This window comes from Hyaena hyaena, unplaced genomic scaffold, assembly GCF_003009895.1.
Source record: "Hyaena hyaena isolate Hyena2069 unplaced genomic scaffold, ASM300989v1 scaffold_89, whole genome shotgun sequence".
NCBI classification, from domain to species: domain Eukaryota; kingdom Metazoa; phylum Chordata; class Mammalia; order Carnivora; family Hyaenidae; genus Hyaena; species Hyaena hyaena.
The window spans coordinates 573,178-595,704 of NW_024080719.1; the positions used below are offsets into that span (position 1 = coordinate 573,178).

At 37.6% G+C, this 22,527-nt stretch overlaps 2 protein-coding genes across 7 annotated transcripts in view; one reads left to right on the forward strand and one right to left on the reverse strand.

The window, feature by feature from the left end:
• The window catches only part of LRBA (LPS responsive beige-like anchor protein), a 737,219-nt gene that overhangs the window by 270,521 nt on the left and 444,171 nt on the right, over nucleotides 1-22,527 (reverse strand). For all 6 annotated transcript variants that reach the window (XM_039234337.1, XM_039234336.1, XM_039234335.1 and 3 more), the window contains 2 exons: nucleotides 20,916-21,062; nucleotides 18,270-18,406 (listed from right to left, as the gene is read on the reverse strand). In XM_039234337.1, the coding sequence (XP_039090268.1) occupies nucleotides 18,270-18,406; nucleotides 20,916-21,062 (284 nt within the window). The remainder of the gene's footprint in view (nucleotides 1-18,269; nucleotides 18,407-20,915; nucleotides 21,063-22,527) is intronic.
• On the forward strand, nucleotides 13,122-14,336 carry MAB21L2 (mab-21 like 2). The gene has a single exon (XM_039234339.1). It carries the CDS (start codon nucleotides 13,122-13,124, stop codon nucleotides 14,199-14,201), a length of 1,080 nt encoding a protein of 359 aa, XP_039090270.1. The 3' UTR covers nucleotides 14,202-14,336.

Genomic DNA, 22,527 nt, shown 5'->3' on the forward strand with positions numbered 1-22,527 from the left:
TAAATGGCCTGTCTCACTATTTTCGTGCCTCGCTATTTTCATGTGCAAAGTGTCCCACTGTAGGCTGCATGGACAATCATAATCGACAGTTACATGCAGGCACTGAGGCTGCAAAAATCCCAGAGTAATTAGTGTTGTCTGAATGCAATGACATCTGTGTTCTCATGGTTCTCAAGACATGTCAGACCAATAAGATGTATATGAAAAAATATGACAAGCATTGTAAATGCCCTTCTGAAAGGTCTTACACTTTGGGGAAAAGCTGAAGAAATAACACATGTCATCTTTTTGTAAGCACTATATTTAATATTAAAAGATCTAAAGAGATCATTTGAGTCATTTTCTTTCTGTACTATCAAGTATTTATTTAGCAAACAAAGCAGAATGAAAAAAATGCTGCAAGTTTATCTCTTTAAAACTTTCTTAACACAAATGATTCTGTGCAGTGGTGATGTATGTGCCCACTCCCTAGAAACAAAATAGGGAGCACATCTTATTAACACTGCCTGATTTCTTTCCATTTTAATTTTTAAATGGTATCTCTCAGTACGGCACATAAAATAGCCTAAAATGTGTTGTTAAGTGCCTTAGAATTATGTTTGCATTTTTCTAATAACAGAGACTGCCAAATTGACTGCGTTAAAAAGGCTTTGTTTCAGAATACCTAATGCCTGTGCTGAGTGGTGCCTATTGCTGAACCCTCTCTCTCTAGGCTGTAGCAGTATGTTGGAGCATGCACTTGCTCCAAGAAAGACATTAGTCATCATTAACAGAAGCACTGACACCAAATCTAAGTGCCTCTCCACAATGACCAAGTGGCAATCATCTTTCTCTTAGACTGTCACTGCTGATTAGGATTTTCTTTCATGAAAATTTAATTTGTCCCCCTTTCTTCAGCTTATTTTTTTTTAATTACTAAAAAAAACCACTGTATTCATGATAGACTGCAAATACAGCAAAAGAAGCTCCACCTATAATATAGCTAACAAGATTATAAGATTCTCAGCCAAATCTTTTATCTCATCAAACAGAAAAACACAGATTAAGTGAATGATTAATAAACAACAGGGAAAAACAATGATTCTAAATGGAATCTAGCTTTAAGGAACTGTAAGCCTCAGAAAGTGAATAATTCAAGAGATCTGAATAAAATTTTTCAACAATTAATTACATAATCCCAAAGCTTCTTTAAAACTAAGACTACACTATTTTAATAATAGCCATGTTTCACTGCACTTTAAATGTGCATTCTCTATATTTGAAAAAGAGAAGATAGTGCTATTCACACAGACATGTCACTGCAAACTTCAGAAAATATCTAAGCATCCATATCTTCAGTATGCATTAACCTGCTGGTTGGTTAAAGGGGGGAAAAAGGAATTTTCAGTGGAATTGGACAAATGAAAATGATTCATGTGGTCACGCAGGGTACTCCACAGCTAGATGATACTACAGACTTGAACTCTGGTTCTGTACAATATCACAGTGTTAAACAAGATATCATGGCGATAAGTTATTTAAGGAAGTTTTAAAAAACATTTACTTTTCTGTTTTATTTCAATTTGTTTAAAGTTTTCAAAAAATGTAAGCATATGATAGTTTGCAAGGATCCCGGTACAACCAAAACCCCCACTTTTAGTTATAAATATTATCTTCTCTTTATATTACTTACATTTTGTAACAAATAGAGATTGACTTAAATTTAAAATATCTCTAAATTATTTTACATCCTTTTAGAACATGTGTACTTTTGGTCAAAACCTGTTACACTTTTGTGTTTATGTGGACATAAATTGTATCTATCTTGAAATGTAAATATCCATATGAAATGCCTGTAAAACAAAAATCAGCCTCATTTCTTTTTAAATTCAGAAGCAACCATAATTCATCAAACTTTAATCATTAAATGTTCTATGCCTATTTTATGGTGAAAAATAATATAAAACAAATTTGAAGGTCAAATATATTTGCAATTGCTATAGGATTAATATATCACATTTACAAATGGTACAATTTTTTTTCCATTTAAAATTGTTCTACAGCTAAAATATGTAAGTGGCGAGTAGGAATTAAAATGGATCTGAGAGGCAACTTCCAACTGCTAAACTTTTATAACAGAAATATCATGACTGAGGAAGGATCTAGTCCAAATAAAAGCAAAACTATACCATAACAACATAGCTTAACTGTTTTTGAATAGTATCTTTACAAATGATTGGTTCATTTCCTTATTTTTTTAACTAAATCAACATGCTGTTTAAATTCTCAAAAGCTTAAAAGTATACTCTGATCTTCAGAGTTTCAAAGACTTATCCAAATCAACACTTCAAAGACTTATAAAAGTATAATTACTGACTTTATCACTAGGTCCAGTACATGTTCAAGTAGAGAAGTTTAGCTCTATAACTTCCACTCCTCAACTTAAACCTCCAAGTCACTTGTCAGTTAAAGGTTGGGCGATTTATTGACCGCCTCTGGATGCATACTGTCAGTGCTGAAGGAAATATGAGAGAGGGTTGTCGCTACTGTTCTGGAGCTCATTGATAATGACATACCTGCCTCTGTCACCCATTACCCATACTACAAACTACTTAGACCTAACTGAAAAATCAATAGCCTACTTGCACTGGTTCCTGTGGCTGCCTCCTTTGATTGTCAGCTCCTGTCTAGGGTCAGCACTTACATGAAAGGGGCTGTGACTGCCTGATGCTTTCAGGACAACCTAACGATATGAAACTAGCCAACAGAACAGTAAATTCTGTCTCCCTGCCCTCCTCATCAATTAGGCTTTGACTAGGCTTGCCTGTAGAAACCTGACCTTTTAAGTTTAGGTGAATATGGACTAGCTGAACACACCATTGCCCTCAGCACTGAGCCAGGAAATCTACTGACAGGTTAAACAAAACAGAAGGTTGTAACTGTCATAATTTGCATTGCACTTTCACGCCAACAAGGGTGTTATCAGTAGGGGCAAGCCCTGGAACACACAACTCCAGTACCCTTAAGCCACACTACTCATAAATTTTCAAGTGAAGTGAGATAAAACATAAATTCACAAATAGCAATACATTTCTCATCGCTTAGTCTTTTAGGTTTGCACTTTGCAAACCCACAAAGTGTCCATCAACAACTCTCTCAGTGGTCACCTGGTATATCCACTGCGTTAATGAGGGACTTCCAGAGAATGCAACATAGAACTAAAAATAACTCAACTATGCCATTTGGAAAGATATTTTAGAGAGAATTTATAATACAGCAGACATACTGATCTATATCTTAAAATGAGAATTAGATCTCAATATGGTATCTCTTTCCTACCTCACATTCCTCCCTCCAAAAATATCCACAAGCTTAGAATATAATAAGTTATCACATCAGTGAAAGGAGGTGTTGAAATTATTTCCCACTATGCTTCTATGATATAGCATCTTTTACAGTTTGAGAGAAAACTAAGAACATCTGTAAAATAAAAGATGTTAACACTTTTATGCTTGTCAGATCTTCTGATGAAAACAAGTGAAACGCATGAGAAAGTAGTATAAAACTTTACTTACTATCGTGACTCATGTTTTGAAAACCATTTCCCTGCTTGGATCTATCTTTTAACACAACAGGAATATGGTCATATACTTTAGTTGAATAGAGCAATGCCATTTTTCTAGTCTTTCTCTAAACAATGACCATTCTTTTTTTTTTTTTTAATCTATTACTATTGTTTTTTGGGTTGGTTGTTTGTTTTTGGAGTTAATTGTGAACTTGAACTTTCTTTGGCTTCAAAACTTCTACGGAATATCTAACCTTTATAAAAAAAATGTCAGAAGCACTGACAGTCCATTCAACATTTTAAGGAAAAAACATACCTGCTAATTTTATGTACATCTTTAAACACATACTATTTTTCTATATATACAACCCACATTCCTGTTTCTTTTTCATATTTTTATGTTCCAATTCCTATCAATAATAATTAATATATTCTTAGAATTTATTCCAAGTTGCTATTTGGTTGTCTCTCACAACCATCTCCAATCTATAATTTGTAAGGGATTTTTTTTCCTTAAGACTAAAATATGGAATGTAACCATTTGTAAGCTTATTCCTTTCTGTAATTTTTTCATGTTAAAAATGTTCACATACCTATATTAGAGCAGAACTGGAAGTCACAAATTCTTGCAGAAGTCTAAATTTTGCAACTTTAATCATCTTACGGTATAAAATTATAGATTTTTTTAATCTTGAAGAGGTAGAAAAAAACTCCTAATCCATCCCCCAATTTAAGAATTGAGAAGATAGTGAACAGAGATAATGACTTGATCAAGTTCACTCAGATAGTTTGTGGCCAATAGAGGACAAAATTCAGGGTTTATCCCCCCTACACTAATGTTCCTTAAAGACTAACAAACTGCCTCTCTTTATCTTATCTATCTTGGTAAGTTACATGGCAGCAACAACCTTATGTATTTTAAAAAATACACAGCTTTGTGTCATTTGTTTTTAATTGATGGCATAATTTATAGAAATTTTTGACTAATTTGCAGAAGAGATTAGATTTGCAGAGCATTTAACCAACAAGGTACCATAGAACAAATAACTATTAGAAATTGAAGATCTAATTAAGTATGGTTGGAACCCTGTATTTACCTAATTTGATGATTAACTATGCATCTGGTAGTTGTTCAGGTCCTTTGTGTGTACCTATCTGATAGCAAAGTGAAAGGGCATGGATAGTGTCTGGTCCCAGCAAGCAAATCATTTGGAAACAGTCATAGCCATAGATCAAAGATTTTTCACTCTATCTAGGCTGATTTAAACCTACTAACTCAGGTTTTGTCTAAAGACAAAACTAGTCAAAAAATAAAAGAATAACTCTTTAGTATCCAAAGATAATAAGGGAAGATAGAAAGGGAAAATTCAGAAAAGAAACAGGCTGGCAGAACCTTGACATACATAGGCCAAGACAGCTGTTTTATATCCTAGCTTGATTTCACATGGTTAAAGGAAAAGTTTCCATTTCTTAGATCATCAAATATTATTTCATTTATACTACACAGATGTCTTCTATACATAGATTGGAACCAATGGAAGAGTTTTTGTTGTTGTTTAACCACTAAAAGGACTGAGAGAGACCTCTCAGCACATCACTTTCACTCTAATTCACAATGTGTGAAGAAAGGAACACGCTATATTTTTAACATTATTTAAAAAAAATACAAAGCCCACTAAAAATTTACTGTAATCATAGCAAAAGATTGATGCCAAATTATCTCTGTTAGAAATAATATAGATGGACTGCTGTAGAACTATATTTTAAAATAAACTAAAATGTTTGAAAAAGCTAGTTTCCTAAAGTATAATTCAAAACTACGCATACAATATGCTTAACTTTTATTTTTTTTTTTATGCTTAACTTTTAAATGCAGGTCCACAAAATGTCTTATATGACTCAAAGAAATAGAGAACATAATGCCAAGTCTTATATTTTGAAATAAGCACAGCCTCAGATCTAGCAAAATCTACATCCCTAATCTCAATCAACTATTTCATAAATGTCTGTCACTGATCATAAGGGAAAACAGAGATGGGGGGATGGCTCTGACATCCCAAGAAATTTATTCTACATGTTGAGTCTGTGATCTTATCTTATTAAACAAGGGTATCACACCTTCTTTAAACCTTAAAACGTAATGCCTTGAATCAAATGGAAATCAAAATTTGGATTTAATTAGCATCAAGTTCAATATTGACTAATCCTGATTTTCCTATCTTCTGGCATTGATATTAAAAACCAACTAGACATAAACAATAATCCACAAATGATATAATCATTCCTTAAATAGTTAAGAGTTGGTTCTACTAATAGCACTCTCTCCTTTGTTAAAGATTATAGTGAGTTATGAAAGCCAAAGTTATTTGACAGGTGAAATTTAGTATTTACCTCATGGTATATTAGCAAGTTCAAATTGTTAAAAAGAATGAAGGAAGGTAGGTTGGTTGGAAAGAAGGCAGACACACAAGAAAGACTTTAACTTTTTAGAATTTGGTTAACTATATATGGAAACAAAAGAATATAATTACTACAACTAAATATGTATGCATGTAAAATGAGAAAAAGCAGGGGCCCCTGGGTGGCTCAGGTCAATTAAGTGTCCAGCTTCGGCTCAGGTCATAATCTCATGGTTCATGAGAATGAGCCCTGCATGGAGCTCTGTGCTGACAACTCAGAGCCTGGAGCCTGCTTTGGATTCTGTGTTTCCTCCTCTCTGTGCTCCTCTCCACTCATACTCTGTCTCTCTCTTTCTCTCTCTCTCAAAAATTAATAAAACATTAAAAATAAATAAAGTGAGAAAAAGCTAAATGATTTACTGGTAAGACCAAATGATACCAACCTAAGTGAAAATATTTTAAGTTCAGTGAAACACTTTCTGAGAAATGCTTGCTGAATTAACTTGCATTTTCTTACTATTTCACATTCTAGCTCAATAATAAAACAGTATTTATTTTTCAGTTAGGCTTTTAAAAGGTGAGAACTTTCATTTTCCTGAGTACAATTTCTTTGCTCTCTCACTATACATCTTGGTGAGATCAAATTATGTATAGCTTAATAAAGTACTCATATGTACACCTGGTATTCAACTTGGGGCAGAGGGGGGAAACATCAACATACATTGTACTCTTCAATTTTCTCATCCTACAAAATAATGTAAGAATTAGACTTGTAAAAGATGTAAAAGTATAAACAACATCACTAAACATTTATATATTATCCAAGAGTATCCAACCAAATTTAAAAGGCCCACAATACAATGCACAAAAGCATCCAAAAGATTTTTTAATACAGTTCAATAGGCTTACTATGCAAAATTAAAGCTATTGCCTTTACCCGACAGAACATTATCCTAATTCACACTGTATAAATGAGAACAATACCCTTAGGTTACCAAAGAGATTACAATTTTGTTTTGTTTTGTTTTGTTTTCAAAAAAGCTATTTGCTAAGAGAAAAAAACAAAAACAACTTGTTTCGGCAGTATGACCATTTAAAAAAGGCAATACAGTAAACTGTTCAGAGAAAACATTCAATTGCTGATTATTCTCTAGATTGATTCCAGAATAATAATTATCAATAGCTTAGAAACAATGTCTGTGATATCCCAGTTTTGGAAAATTAGATAATTTCACAGAGAGCAAAAGAGATTGTGATTTTTAGGACTTCTAATACAATGTGGATACTATAATCCTGATAATTGTTTTTAAAGCTTCTTATATTTTATTATAATTATTTCAATAGAATTTCATGAGTTAATACACAAATAAACTGTGTCTGGGTTATTTACTTTTCTATTTTTACTAAAATTGTTTTTAAATTCAGGGAATTTAATAGTTGCTTATTTCCCCATTTATCATTTATATTCTGACCAAATTTTTTCTTTAAAAAAATCAAGCATTTTTATAAATATGTTTAAAGATAAAGTATGAAAGAACCCCAACATTAACAACTGTGAAGATGTTTCAAAACTAAATTTTAGAGGGTAAGAATATATACATGTAGACATGTGGTCCTTAGTTATCTAAAAGTATAAATCCTACCTAGAGTTGTTTTTTTTAAGTCAATAATCTGATTATTTTTTTGAATACTTCTAAAGTGTTTTCCTGGAAAACAAAATAATATAATCTAAAATCTGTACACTTTAGTAAAGATTATTACAATACTATATGCTATGTCTACAGATAATAAAATAATGGATATCTTATAAGTCACAGTGATATGATAAAGTAAAAAAAACGAACTGAACTTTAACTCACTAAACACATTTCTAAGTAAAGATCAGCAAAAAATAAAACAGTTTAAGGATTCTGTATTCTCTGGAAATGTAAACAGGATTATATCTGTCAGATGTACAGAAGCTCTGACTTCAGCCATTAGTTTGGTTTTGCTCCTGAGAAACACAACATGAACTACTGAATCATTTCTTTTCAAATCCATACATTCCCTGAAGCAGTTCAAGCTTCATCAGCAGTGCAGGAATGTTTTAAAATGACAGGCAAAGAGCATTAGTTCTCTTTTTTCTCTCATACTCTTTTCCTATAAATAGAAAACAGGGTTCTTTTCTCAAAGCACTTAGGCTGAGGCTGTTTAAGTCAACTGCTGTAGGAAAATACGAATGAGTTCTCTATGCAAGAAAGTATCACAACTGGATTGGTTATTTTTTTTCAAGAAGAACTTTGACAAAATCAAGTATTGTATTATTATTTTAGAATAAAATATTATAAAAATAGCATTGTCTTAATTGCCTATTGTTCAGTTACAATTATTTTCAATTTAAGTATTCCGTCAACATATCACCTTATTTTAGCACTAAATAATACCCAGTTTTGCTTCTAATTTTCAACACATCGCCTTATTTTAGCACCAAATAATACCCAGTTTTGCTTCTAATTTTAAATAGAAAAAGGCCCTCAAATTAAGATATACCAACTTTGTTTTAAGAATCTTGTTTGACAGTTAAATTTTATTTCCAATTCTCTGAACTCGTATTTCATTCCATGAAGAAATTCAATTAATAACTAAAAGTTTACTTACGTATGATAAGTTAAAAATAGGATGTAATGTATAATTTGGCTATTTGTCTGGAGCTTAACTTAAACATTCACATTTTTCAAAAACTAGTACACTAATTGCTATAACTTGACTCAATTTTATTTTAAGGAAATGGGAAATTTTAAGACTAAAGTTTAAACAAACATATTTTGGCTTACAGTCACTAAAAACACCACCACCTTAGTATTATCAGGCACATTCTCATAAAATGATCCTACAGTAATGGTGGAGAAGGTGAAGCCTAGAGAAGAAGTCTGAAGGTTATGGACTACACAAAATCGAAAACAAAAAAATTCAAATCACACCCTGAATATCCTCCTCTTCTTTTTAGGAATGCCTGTAGCTAGCCCAACATCACAGGTCTGGGCAGAAGCATGCTGATGTTGGCACTGCCTAAACCAAACAAACAAGATGTTTAACAGTCAAATAAAATGTCCTGCAGCCTCCCTAATGAATTTGTCAAGGACCATCAGATTTCTCTCCCCCTCTTTTGCCTCATTAACTCAAGTATGATGAGACGGATTATAACAAGAGAATACAGATCAATCGGTCTGAAGACTTGAAGTGGCTTTTAGCCTCTAGAGTTTCTTTCTCACTTGGTCTCCTTTAATAGAATACGGTATCTCCTGCAGAAGGGGCTGCCACTTCGTTTTAATACACCATCAAGGAGCTGCTGATGGACTTCTATACTAACATACATAAAAGCAGAGGTGACAGGGGCTCTTCAATTACAGCCTCCTCGGATACCGTTTCCCCCTTCAATTATTCAACCAGAGGAAGAGCGGATCCGCAAACACACAGCTGAAGCAGCTCTTAAGGCAGAGGCAGCCCGAGTGAGTTAGGGTGGGGGAGGGGGAGGAAGGGAACTAGCAAGAGCGAGCATTATTTGCTGGAAGTGTTTAAGTTTATTGCTCGAATGATGTTTCTAATTAGTACCATGGCAATAAATTAAAGTCGCCTTTGTTTAACTGATTTATTATTTACTACAGCATCTACCTTAGACAGAGTAAATTGGTAATGAATTGTTTTTAAATCAAAACATTTGTAACGTTTTATCATCCCTCAGCCTCTGTATGTAAAAGTGGAGAAACCCAGGAATAAGGGTGCCACGAAACTTAGTCGTGCTCGATAGAGCGCGGAAAAGAGGAGGAGTGGGGTGTCAGGGGGTAGTGCGTGAGGACCCGCGTGGCCTCGGCCGCCCCACCCGAGGAGGAAGGGCGCTAAGCGCCTGCCCACGGAGCTGGGACTGGCCGCACCGCACTGGAGCGCGGAGGACAGACAACCGCCATGACCCTTGGGACTTTTCGCAAGCACTCCCCGGAGCGTCGTGGGCCGTGTGGGTCCACGCGTGAGGCCTCCCCCGCTCACAGGCTCGATGTGAGAAGAAGCGGCCACCACGAGGGTCGGGGAGGGAAAGCTCCGCACCCGGTGTCCCCGCCACAAGTCTCCGCCCAGTAATTGCCCTCGGGAGAAGGAGCTAAGGATCCTCGCTGGCTGTTTGCACAGATGTGCAGCAAAGTGCCCCTCCTGCCTAGTATCATTTCCCAAAGAGCCAGCGTGACTTCTCGGGCATTACCCAGGTTACCTACAGAGTCCGGGCTTCCCACTCGCGCGAACCGCGAAGACGCCGCGGCTCCGCTCTAACCGTCTGTCGCCAAACATGCTGAGATGCAAGCTGCTCCCCCAGGAAGGCTGGAGCCGGCAGCCGCCCAAGCCTCTGCCACTACACCAGAAGTTGACTACAGCTCTGCGTCCCAGAATTTGGTGTATGCTTACTTCCGACTTACACACTCCTGGCCACTGAAGGCACAGCCCAGACAACATCTGACTTGATTAAAAAAAAAAAAAAAGCCAATTAGTTATTTAGAGAGGGGCTTAAGGCAGAGAGCAAGGAAGTGACAAGGTACCAGTCTTCCGCACCAGACCTCTAAGAAAGAACCAAGAGGTCCAAAGTGTCTTACATCAAGTACATGCAGAAAAATAAACTTTCTCTATGCAGCTGAATTCAGGTTCACCTGGTTCAGCTTTGGAGAGGGCACCTCACGCCCTCCCAAAGGGTTTTGCAAAAGCCACAGGCACACCGGGTTTTGCAAAAGGAAGTCTTCCCCCAAATGGCTTCACAGATTACTATTTCTTATATCTTAGGCAAAAATCTTAACTAAAAATAATTCCATCTACTTGATTTGGCTTTAAAAGACTCCGCATCCACACACCTAAGGCTCAAAACATAAACCCTCAATACTAAGCAAATCAGAAACATTGTTACAGCTTCTTTCATCCAAAAGTAGGGAAAGGCTACAAGGGGTACAGCTTGAAAGTATAATACATATACTAAAAGCATATGCAGGAGTCTCACTGAAATGCCAAGGGAGGAGTGAAGCCATCTGTGTAATCAATAACAGGATAGTTATAGATTTCTGCAGCAGTGAAGTCTTTTAAAAGCAACAGTCAATTATGAAAATAAAATCATTTTTACAAGTGAAAACTGTACTGCCTGAGAATATATTCAAATTAGATTTACAACATTAACATCTTAAGAAAACTTTGACTCAGGTTCACTTTTACTTCTTCATTTTCATCTTTTAAAACAATTTTACTGGCTCATGGTAATTTAAAAGCATATCCAACAATATTCTACCATATACAAATGTGCACTTTCTCACAATTTAAACATATTTTCTCTCTAATAACTAGTCTTTTTAACAATAAAGTAATAGCATAAAATGTATCTGAATCTTAATTATGAAGTAATTATCAAACAAGGTGCTTGCACTATTTTTACCCTGCCCCATTTTTCAACAGCATATGGAAATTACTGAAAAGAGATTTATGGTCATAAACCTTCACCCCATATCCACTCCACACACCCCCTCAACTGGTGCACATATACAGCAACTGCTCTGGCTCTTGGCAACAATGGGAGAGGAGGGGAAGAGACAGGAGGAAGACTTTGCCAGAGGAGAAAAATCTAGAAAATGTAGGTTCTTTCCCAGTTTCCCCTTCCTCCTTCTATCTGCCTTCCAGCAAAAGTAATTTTGTTAGTTTTCACCTTCTGCACAACGTTGATAGAAAAAAAAATAGTGAACCTTTCTGAACCACTGCTACTCTCTCGCGTATATTCCAGCCATCTCCAGGAAGTCCCTTCTACCATAGACTCTTTTTCTTCCTTGCAACTGATAAGAGGAGAGGATAAAGAAGGGGGCTGTAAAGTGTGTGTGAGCATTTGACTTCCACTATCTCCTCCTATTTTCCTACTTCTCTCTTTACCCCCTTTCTTTATCAAGTGCAGCGGTGGCTGCTACTGTCTGCCAAGCATGCCTGTCTTCTCTCTCGGATTGGCTAAAGCACTGACAGCTCGGATAGTGATTGTAGGAACTGAAGCTCCACCCCCCTCATGATGGCCCTGGACCATTCATAAACTAAATAACTCCAGGAAACAGCAAGGCAGAGAGAGAGAGAGAGAGAAAGAGAGAGAGAGAGAGAGAGAGGGAAAAGGAGGGAGGGAGGAAGAAAAAGAGGGAGGGAAAAGGAAAAGGAGAGAGACGTCGGAGGGGAGGAGGGAGAGACGACTCAGAAAGTGGAATCTGCACAAGCAACCTAAAGGGGGAGGAGAAGAAAAACCCTTGAATCCTTATAACTAAACCCCAGATGCAACGCAAGCAACGACTTCGTCACACTAAAATCTATTTTGTGAGGGCCAAAATTATAAATTACGAAGCAGAAATGAATATCAAACAACTTCCAGCGGTGTGCACCTAGAGAAAGACAGGAAGAGCCCACTGCAAACAAACAAACCCAGTCCAAACAACGCCTCCAGTAGGAGAAGAGGAAAACCGCTACAACACGACCCCCTGAGAAGAGACCAGACCATCACGCGGAGAGTGCTGAACGTCTGCAAGCCTCCAAGTGTGCCGAGGACTGAGGTGCACTTTGCTGCTCTTTGGACCTTAAATACATCCTTCACCTTCCATTTGGGGGAGGGTGAGGAGAAAGGCACTCACCTACGCTGAGTGAAGAAGTCTTACCAGGCTGTGCAAGAAGTTTTTAAGAATGAAACACTGAATGTTTCGCTTTTATTTTTAAATTTACTTTGGCACTTAAAAGACCTCATTTCCAGATTTCTGGGCAATCTCGGCTGCAGACATCTAAGCCTAACCTCTTGGTAACCTGATTTTTTTCTCTCGCCCCTTCTCTTTTTCTCCCCTCCCCTTCATCTCTCTCATAAGCACATCTTTATTTTACACATCAAGCAAAAAAGTCCCAGCAGGTACTTTTCTTCTTCAAAGATTACCTTTTTCCCCTTCTTTCTGGCGAAGAAAAAAAGATTTCGAAAGAGGGGAAAGAAAGAGCAAGCCGGCTGTTGTTTCGGCCGGTCAGCCCAGGTGGAAAACAAGAGTGAAAGTGGGGCTTAGGGGAAGCGCAACGCCTCTTTCACAAGCCGCAGGGCCACCACCACTGCGTGAGCCTTGGATCCCTCAACGTATTGCGAGACGCCGGTGTATAGCCCGGACCTGTGCCCCAACATGATCGCGGCTCAGGCCAAGCTGGTTTACCAGCTCAATAAATACTACACTGAGCGCTGCCAAGCGCGCAAGGCGGCCATCGCCAAGACCATCCGAGAGGTCTGTAAGGTGGTCTCGGACGTGCTAAAGGAAGTGGAGGTGCAGGAGCCTCGCTTCATCAGCTCCTTGAGCGAGATCGACGCCCGCTACGAGGGGCTGGAGGTCATCTCGCCCACGGAATTCGAGGTGGTGCTCTACCTAAACCAGATGGGCGTCTTCAACTTCGTAGACGACGGCTCCCTGCCCGGCTGCGCGGTGCTCAAACTGAGTGATGGGCGGAAGCGGAGCATGTCTCTCTGGGTCGAGTTCATCACTGCGTCCGGCTACCTCTCGGCGCGCAAGATCCGCTCACGTTTCCAGACCCTGGTGGCTCAGGCAGTGGACAAGTGCAGCTATCGAGATGTGGTCAAGATGATCGCAGACACCAGCGAGGTCAAGTTGCGCATCAGGGAGCGCTACGTGGTGCAAATCACTCCTGCGTTCAAGTGCACCGGTATCTGGCCTCGCAGTGCGGCACAGTGGCCTATGCCCCATATCCCCTGGCCTGGCCCCAATCGGGTAGCGGAGGTCAAAGCCGAAGGGTTCAACTTGCTGTCGAAGGAGTGCTACTCACTGACCGGCAAGCAGAGCTCTGCGGAGAGCGACGCCTGGGTGCTACAGTTCGGGGAGGCTGAGAACCGCTTGCTGATGGGCGGCTGCCGAAACAAGTGTCTCTCGGTGTTGAAGACGCTGCGGGATCGCCACCTGGAGCTACCAGGCCAGCCGCTCAATAACTACCACATGAAGACGCTGCTGCTGTATGAGTGCGAGAAACACCCGCGGGAAACGGACTGGGACGAGGCGTGCCTCGGCGATCGGCTCAACGGCATCCTGCTGCAGCTCATCTCCTGCCTGCAGTGCCGCCGCTGCCCTCACTACTTTCTGCCCAACCTCGACCTTTTTCAGGGCAAGCCCCATTCGGCCCTGGAGAGCGCTGCCAAGCAGACCTGGAGGTTGGCCAGGGAAATTCTCACCAATCCCAAAAGCCTGGACAAACTATAGGGTGCTGGGGACTGCTTGAAAAGCGACATAAACGGGAGTGCTCTCTTACACACAACACACACAACTCAGAGAGGCAAACAGCAGAAACTCCGGACACAAACTTTTATGTAAGCCACCTGAACGAAACAGGAAGCAGTCACAAGACCTTCGTTAATTAACAAGCAAACAAAAAGAGAGCAAACCAGCCAACCAAACAAACAAAATCACATTCTTGCACAAAAGTGATCGTTTTTCTTCCAAACAATGTGAATTTAAAAGGTCACACAAAAGAAGCAATCGGGCTTTGCCACCACAAAATGAAACCCAAGGTACATTTTCAAATCAATGTATAGTAGTCTCTCCCTTTTTCCTTCTCTCCCCCACTCCTTTCTCCTCTCTCTCCTTTCTTTCCCTCCCTCTCATTTCATTTTGTTCTGGGATGCCTGAATGTTGTCACCAAGTGAGAAAAAGTATTTAATTCTATGTAAAATTTCTTTTAAAAAAAAGTTTTGCTGATGTTAAATGTATCTCAGTGCCAATGTCAGATTGTGTCCCTCCTTTTCTTGCACCTCTCCCCTCACCCTAAGCAGTCTTGTTGAAAACAGTAATAAAAATATTACTTTACATTGTAATTGACTGTGGATTGTTCTTAAATGAAGGCAGGTGAGATCACAATTTATAATTTACAATGTAAAGATGTGAACCTGAGGAACTCAATGCAAGAAGCTTTCATTTGAACGCTAATTTGCAAAATTTACAAATACAGCACATTTTGTAGATTTAACCATATAAGCCCCCACCCACGTCCTTGGAAAACAGATATTAATTTTACCCAAATATAATATTGTTTGTTCTGTAGATTTTCAGATTTAAAGTAATATCTTGTTTTCACGCTTGGGGAAAAAAAAAAAAAACATTTTGTGTGGAAGAAAAGCTTTTGATCCTAATTTTTGAAATAGAAAAAAATTATTTCACATTAAAAATAAAGAGATTTGCCTTCTTACACCATAATTTTCTTAAAAATATGCTCAGTCTGAAAAAGGCAATATTTATGGATCTTTTCTGAATAGTTAACATGATCAGTTGATACTTTTCTTTCAATTATTTGTCCTCTTCAAGCTTTAAATAATAAAAACTTAACAATTAAATCAACCATACCAAAAAGGAATAAAATGGTTATAGCAATACTCCTTTTCCCCAGCAAATGGCGATATGAACAATCCAAATTTATAAATTACTTCAATTTTTTAAAATGGCTTAGTTATAAATGTCATAACTCAGATCATTTTTTATCAAATTCCCAGAATTATTCAGAAGCTGCTTATAGGCAATTTAAACAAAAAGGTTTTGATACCATTTTTATGACCAAAGAAAAATCGCTGTTTCAAAAATTTACATACAGGGAAAGTATATTACTCTCTCTGCTTTTCTAAGGTAACAATCCAAAGTACTCATTTCAACACTTCAATTAAATTAACAAAGGTTCCTTTTTAATGCAAGAAAATAACAGATTAAAAATAAAAAAAAAAATTGGTAAAATTGAAAGCATCGCAAAGGAACTGCAGTTTGGTTTGTCTTGTCTTTTTTATATTGTCTTCTATATATTCCCTTAGATATGCTAATGATGAGGCACAGGTACAGAATATATGTCAAATATTACCCTTTAATACTTAAAATGTATTCTTTGAATTAGTCCAATTTTCAATTTATTGAAAAATCCATGAATGAGAGATGTATACAAAAATTTGCTAAAAAGGGAATTTTAAAGATCTCAGGAAGAAGTGTGCATGTGGGAGGGAGGGAGTATATGGAGGGATGGTGGGCAGGACAGCAAAGATGGATGAGAAACAAGGAAGATACTCAGAGCTCTGATGGCTAGTTTACTCGACAAAAGGGGCTTAAGTTCTCAGGCTCCCCGGTAAAAATTCCCCAGTAAAAATAGTTTTGTTTTAGAAATATAAACTTTGATCTTATCAGTTCTGAAATCACTCTACTCTTTCAACCTACACTGTATCTTTTTCTGATCTCTTTTCCTGTATATGTAAAACAAACTCACTGTAATACTAAGTGGTTCAGACAAATATATGATTTTTTTTCATAATAAAAATGAATTTATTTTCTGGGGAAAATGTTCTGATTTTTAAGAACATTTTCAAAGCAAGTAGTAGGTGCTTACAATTACAAAGAAATGATTTAAGGGCAGAGTGTTTGGTTTAAAAGATAAAAATGACATCCTAAAATGACCTTTTTTTTTTTTCTTACGCACACAAGTATTTATAGAATTAGACACAGATCTCCCTCCAGGTACTCCAGGAAAAGTTTTTCAATCCTGACAAGAACAAAATTCCCCAAATTCAGTGTCTTTTTTTCTTACCTTATTTAATTTAATGCAGGTATCACCAACAAAAACAAAAACAAAAACAAAAACAAAAGACACGGCCACAATATAAGTGTCGTCATTTACAAAAAGCACCAATGTCTACATAAAATAAAAAATTCTTCTAATAATTGGCTGAAAAATTTTCAGAGTATAAATTAGCAAAACTTTGATTTCTATAACATTAGGCAGGTTCCAGTGGTATAAGACAAATGCTATGATTAGGCTAAAAGACCTTCATATTACACAGGCAAAAGGGGAAAAAATTAATTTAATGATGCTGCACAAAATAAAATCAGCAAGAAATAAAAGTTGTAACTTCTTCCAAAAGGAGCAAGTAACTTTAAAGAACCTAATTGCAAAGACTGGCAGAGATTCTAATCTTGAGAACAATTACATTAGACACTTCTAAATCTTACCACATTTTAGATTCTATGCCACATATATCCAAAAGCATAACAGAATATTCTGAATTAAGTTTCAGCCTCTCAAACATACAAACTACCAGAAATTAGAGAGTTTAAGTAATTTTGGTTAACTTTGCTTCTTAAAAGAAACTAAAATACAAGTGCAGCCACAGTCATGTAACAAAGTAGGAAATTCTTCTAGTTGATATAATTTCACAATTAAAGTTTTCTCTACATTGAATTAGCCGAATTCTCAAACTCAGAATAATCAGTTCCAACACAGCCTTCCTCTCATATAGTCCACCAAATCCCATCTTAATAAAAGCAGCAATTCTGAAACAAAGTGCTAGATAGATATACATGTAAGACAGATGATTTGTTTGTAAAGTTTTAAATAAAATTATAACATTTTCATCAGTAATTACTTTGAAATACTTCTAAATCACTAAAATTAGTAATTCACATGATTATAAACCCAAAGAACTTCCTACCAATAAACTAAAAATATGTGTCTGTGTATACGTACACACAAGCTATCAGCCTATAAAATAAGCAATTCCAGTTTTTTTAAGCAACTTCTCTTCTACAGGTTGCTTATTATGCTCATTTTAAAATGACTGTTTCCTATCAGAACAAATTCTACCATTCACTTTCATGAACTAAATCTAGCTTTCGCTTTATGGATGTGACACAAATGTTTCTTAGTAAAATAAAGTTGCCAAGGTCTGAAAAGTAATCAGAAATACATTTTAAAGGGGGAAATTACGTTTTCATTTAAGAATAGGAAATTATGCAGTGCCTTGTAAAATCAACTGTAGGTAATGGGAAACAGAGGTATCTCACACACACACAGGACATGCTTGCGTGCACAACAGAGTAGTAAGTCATGAGGACAAAAGCAAGGAGAGTGATATATTGGTATTATATCCAGAAAATATAAAGGCTAAACAAAATAATTCTACTCTCAACCTCACTGAATTTTGTAGCTTAATTCACCCCTAGTCCATTTGTGGCAAAATATATTTATAGATGTTATTCCCTGTGGTTCTCCCCCAACCCCAGAATGAGCTAATGATAAACGCAATTAAGTGGAAATTGCTTATGGATCTAAATGAACTTCAATAATCTAACTAGCTGGTAAGGGAATCATAAGCTAAAGAACATAGTTGCTTTGCATATATAGGCAGAAGAAATTCAAACTAAGTCTGTCAGATTTTACCAATGCCAGTCCTATCCTACAGCAGCCCACCATCCTGTTGTAAGAAAAAAATGCTTAACAGTGAAACCCACTCCTCATCTTCTCACCTTGGGGTCGATTTTCTTGAAGTTAGAGTCCTCTTCATCCACCTCGAAATAGAGTTCGGAGGAGGTGACAGAAAGAGTGCCCTTTACTACAACAGAGGGGGCCACAAGCTGGGCTGGTGTGCTCAGGCTAACAGGACCTGCCAAAAGCAAAAGAAAAACCACACAAGCTGGAATGACATTTTTCAAAAAATCTAACAGATTCAAGCAGAAACTTTGATTTTTAAATTCTCACTTCTAGCACCAAACTGTCTGCCAAATCCTTCTACACTTACAAATTCTGTCCACCCCAAATCTTCCTTTGAAAATGCAAAGTTATTAGGGTTCTCACACCAAGAGATTTATAGCAGGTGGTTAATGATAACAGTAAACTAGGATGCAATTATTTTACAAGGAGTCTGCAAAGCTTTGGTCTAATCTCCTGGTAAGAAGGTGGCTCTACCTAAATAAGTCCTTCCACATTCCATTTAGAAAAGAAGCCTCAGGCTATCAAACAACATGAACAACAACCAGGAGCAAGGAAGACTCAATAGGCTTCGAAGGCCAGAGGTTAGCTTAATTTGGCTGAAGCGTGATTACAAAAAAGATCACTAGCTTATTAGTGAAGTGAGAAACGTTACACCATATTCTCTGATAAAGATTTTGTGCCAGGCTGACACAAAACCTCTTCCATAACAACTTTACCCCATGAAAGATTGGTAAAAATACTTCTTTTCTAAGCCTGCCTTTCCACTGTTAAATATTGTTCAATGCTTCCAAATCTAATATTAGTGTAGTTCAGGGACTCTGGGAGTAAACAGCTGGAGGGTGGGTTTCCAAGTGAATGAATTTTTATTGGAATAATCAAATCTCCACAGGGCTTATCAAAGAGACAAATCAGCCTGCTACTGGAAACAATAGATTCACTACAGATAGAAGGGCATAAAGTATATTAGAGCTAAACCTAAAATAAAGGACTAAAAACAGTAATTATATTATATACGTGTGTGTGTGTGTGTGTATGTATTTTCTTATGTAAAGAGAGAGACAGAGTAAGAATTTGAAATCCCATGTCAATTCCTCATTGTACAAATCCTATAGTGAAGAAAACAGCAACAGAAGATTGGCACTTATAGTTCTGAATTAATATAGTGCCTATAAACATGGTACACCTATTCAGGTAATCAATGGATGACTAAGTGTTTCAAAATTCAGATGAATCGACATTTCCATCGATTGTTAGAGGGTGTTGGTCCTTAATCTCACATCAATCTTAATGTGTGCCAGTAGGACAATAGAAGGGATGCTCTGCAGAGATCAGAGCAGGTTTTGCCCTCTATTCCCAATGTACAAATACATTGTGTTTGCAGATGGGCAGCAGATAGCTGCAGAACAGCCATGATTTCCCAAAGCTCATCCCTATAAATGGATGAAATAAGCAGCTATGTGTTCTTTTGCTGTCTCCTTTGCCCTCTGTACATTAGCATGTAATCCTGAGAAGAAATAACATTTTTTCAATCACTCTCAGACATTCAATTACAGGGTAAGCAGACAGCTGCAGGAGCCAGGGCAGCCTAGGTCCTACAGAAGACCCCTGACAATTTCCACTTCATTTCTAACCCACACCACTTTATTAGTGTGGATTACTTCTTAATCCTATTGCCATTGTCAAGATTATATAATTAAACTCCCCTTTCACCTCTATTACTGTATGAATGTATTACTAGTAGCAAGAACAGAAGCAAAATAAAGGAGGAGGAAATGGGTATATAGATGTGAAGGAAAAGGCTCAAGAATAGCAGTGTCCACCTTACTTACTACTCCCATTCTGAATCTCTTAATAGTATGCTCCAATTAATTTTATTTTACTTTACAGAGGGGTTTATGGTCATCAGAAAAGATACCATCATCTATTTTCACTGTTTATTATGGTAGCACAGGCTGCAGACATCACTAAATGAAAAATTCCTGATGCTTTTTTCTCTTAAATTAAAATTATCAAAATAGAAGACTGTATAATTTTCACCTATGGAAATTGTAGAATCTTTCAGACTTTCCTCCCGAAGGGAAAGAGCCACAGGCATTAAAGAAAAAAGGGCATTTAATGAATGACTAAAATTTCAGGCTAAACAAGAGAATTTTTCCCATAAGGGAAGTAAAACCGAAAATCTGCAGAGCGCAAATCAAAATTCCTACATCAGGTAAAATATGTGGATCCTGTGAAAAGCCACAGCATTCTTGAAATGGATTTTTTGAGAGAGTTAAATGTATATGCAGCATGTTCACTAAGACCTGTATATCAAAGCAAATAGCTCATCTGCCTCCAAGCTTTATTTACAAAACAATTGGCAAAATTTTACTTACAGCTCTCATTTTATAGAGGTTAGGTAACTCCCATGGGTGAAGCAATTTTGTTGTTCTGTTTTTAAACTTTTCTTTTACAGAGAAAAGTATTTGAAAAAGAAAAAGATGATAAGGGTAAAGAAAGGAAAAATAAAGGGGAAATAGTGTTGAAGATTAGGGGGAAAATGCTTGGAAGAACAAAAACAATCTTCATTGAAAGTAATTGTGGGTGTAAACTTGGTAGTCCTAGTGGTCACAGATGAAAAAGTAAGTAATTAGGTGCTTATTGGCCCAGAGCCAGTGGAAATATCCACACAGTGAATTTACCAGCGAGATTCTCTAAATCTTTCTCATCCACGGATGACAGAGTATCGTCGTCGCCTTCCAGGAGGATCTCGTTTTCTGAGTTCTGATTTCCTAAAGCCTGACTCTTGATGGACTGTTTTCCTTTAGCGAGGATATCTTCATCTGCAGCTGAAATGAAAAGGAAACAAAGCTGTCCATCAATTCTGGGGAGAGTATTTTTGCAGAGGGGCAGGGAAGTGAGGTAAGGATAGGTGGCCAAAGATGGTCAATCATTTTTACAGAGTCATCCACAGGAGGAAAGTGACTGGGATGGCACATGGGCTCTTTCTGACAAACATGACTCCCCAAGCCTAGTCTAATGTTACCTTGAACAAGCACCCTAATCCCATTAAACATGACCCCGGCACCACCCACTGAACCATTTATTTACTTACAGTTAGGGCAAGAGAGGGTTCAAAGGCAGCGCATTTTGGGGAAATTAGTAGAAAAAAAAATCAGAACCCCATTTTGGAAACAATATCTACTTGATACTGAAAATTAAGAAAGGCTGATCATTCCTGCAAGTAATGATTATACTGACAAAGCATTGTGAACTGGTCGGGCAGTGGTTGTGGAGGAGAATCTAGAAGCAAGAAGGGTCGGAGAGATTCACAGCCAATGAGAGATGCCAGCCAAATCGTGAAGCCACAGCTGACATCCAAAACGCTATAGCAGCTCTCCGGAGCTGCATCCTCTTCTTTACTCCAATCCTCCCCCTTACCTTCACGTTGCCCTTGCCCACATTTCACCCCACCCAGACCCCTACCTTAGCCTTTATATAAATATCCAAGAGTAAGACACTGTGGAAACTAAGTGGAGGCTCAAACACTACCTCCTCCATGTGTTTAAACTAAAAGGCTAAGACACCCCAGGGGCAAACATAACAGAAAGCCCAGGAGGAGAGGCATCTGGGCAAAGAGCCTTACAGGGCCTGAATTGGAACAGCCTGTGGAGAGCAGCAGCACCAGACTCTCAGGCACTGTGACAAGGCAGCCAGAACAGAGAGGAAAGAGGGGAAGGGTACACCAAATCTAGGGAATGAAGAAGCAGCTCTGCAGAGCACCTACAACCAACAACAGAACCAGAAAGAGGAGCAAAGGTGCCGCCGAAAGGACAAAACACTGGAACTCAAAATTCTGACTTCAAAACCTCATATCCCTCTCTCTCCAGGGAAATTCCCACTGCTTTAAGCAGATTTCTCCTTCAGAAATATAGAAAAGCAGACACTAAATTAAGGACTGTGATTTTTAAAACCTCATAGCATCACCTAAAGGAAAGTTTAGAATCCTTGCTACACCACTGACAGTCCCAGGTTTCCAGTGAGGGAAATCCAGGAGGCAAAGCACCTGATCCACCCGGGCAGTAGCTATTGATATGGAAATCAGATGGCGAGGCTTTTTGCTCCGCTGCAGTTTCTGCCTAGGAGAAAGGCCCAAAACCCAGAAAGGATAAAGCCCTCGGTGTCCAGTAACATGACTAATATCTATCTGTATAATTCTTTCTACACAGTTAAACTACATGTATGTTACCAAATGTTTTGATAAAACAAAGCTTCTTTGATTTTAATAGGTATGGTTATGGGTAATATTACAGG

Coding starts and splice junctions, on each gene's coding strand:
- MAB21L2 (XM_039234339.1), top strand. CDS start 13,122: ATGATCGCGGCTCAGGCCAAGCTGGTTTACCAGCTCAATAAATACTAC.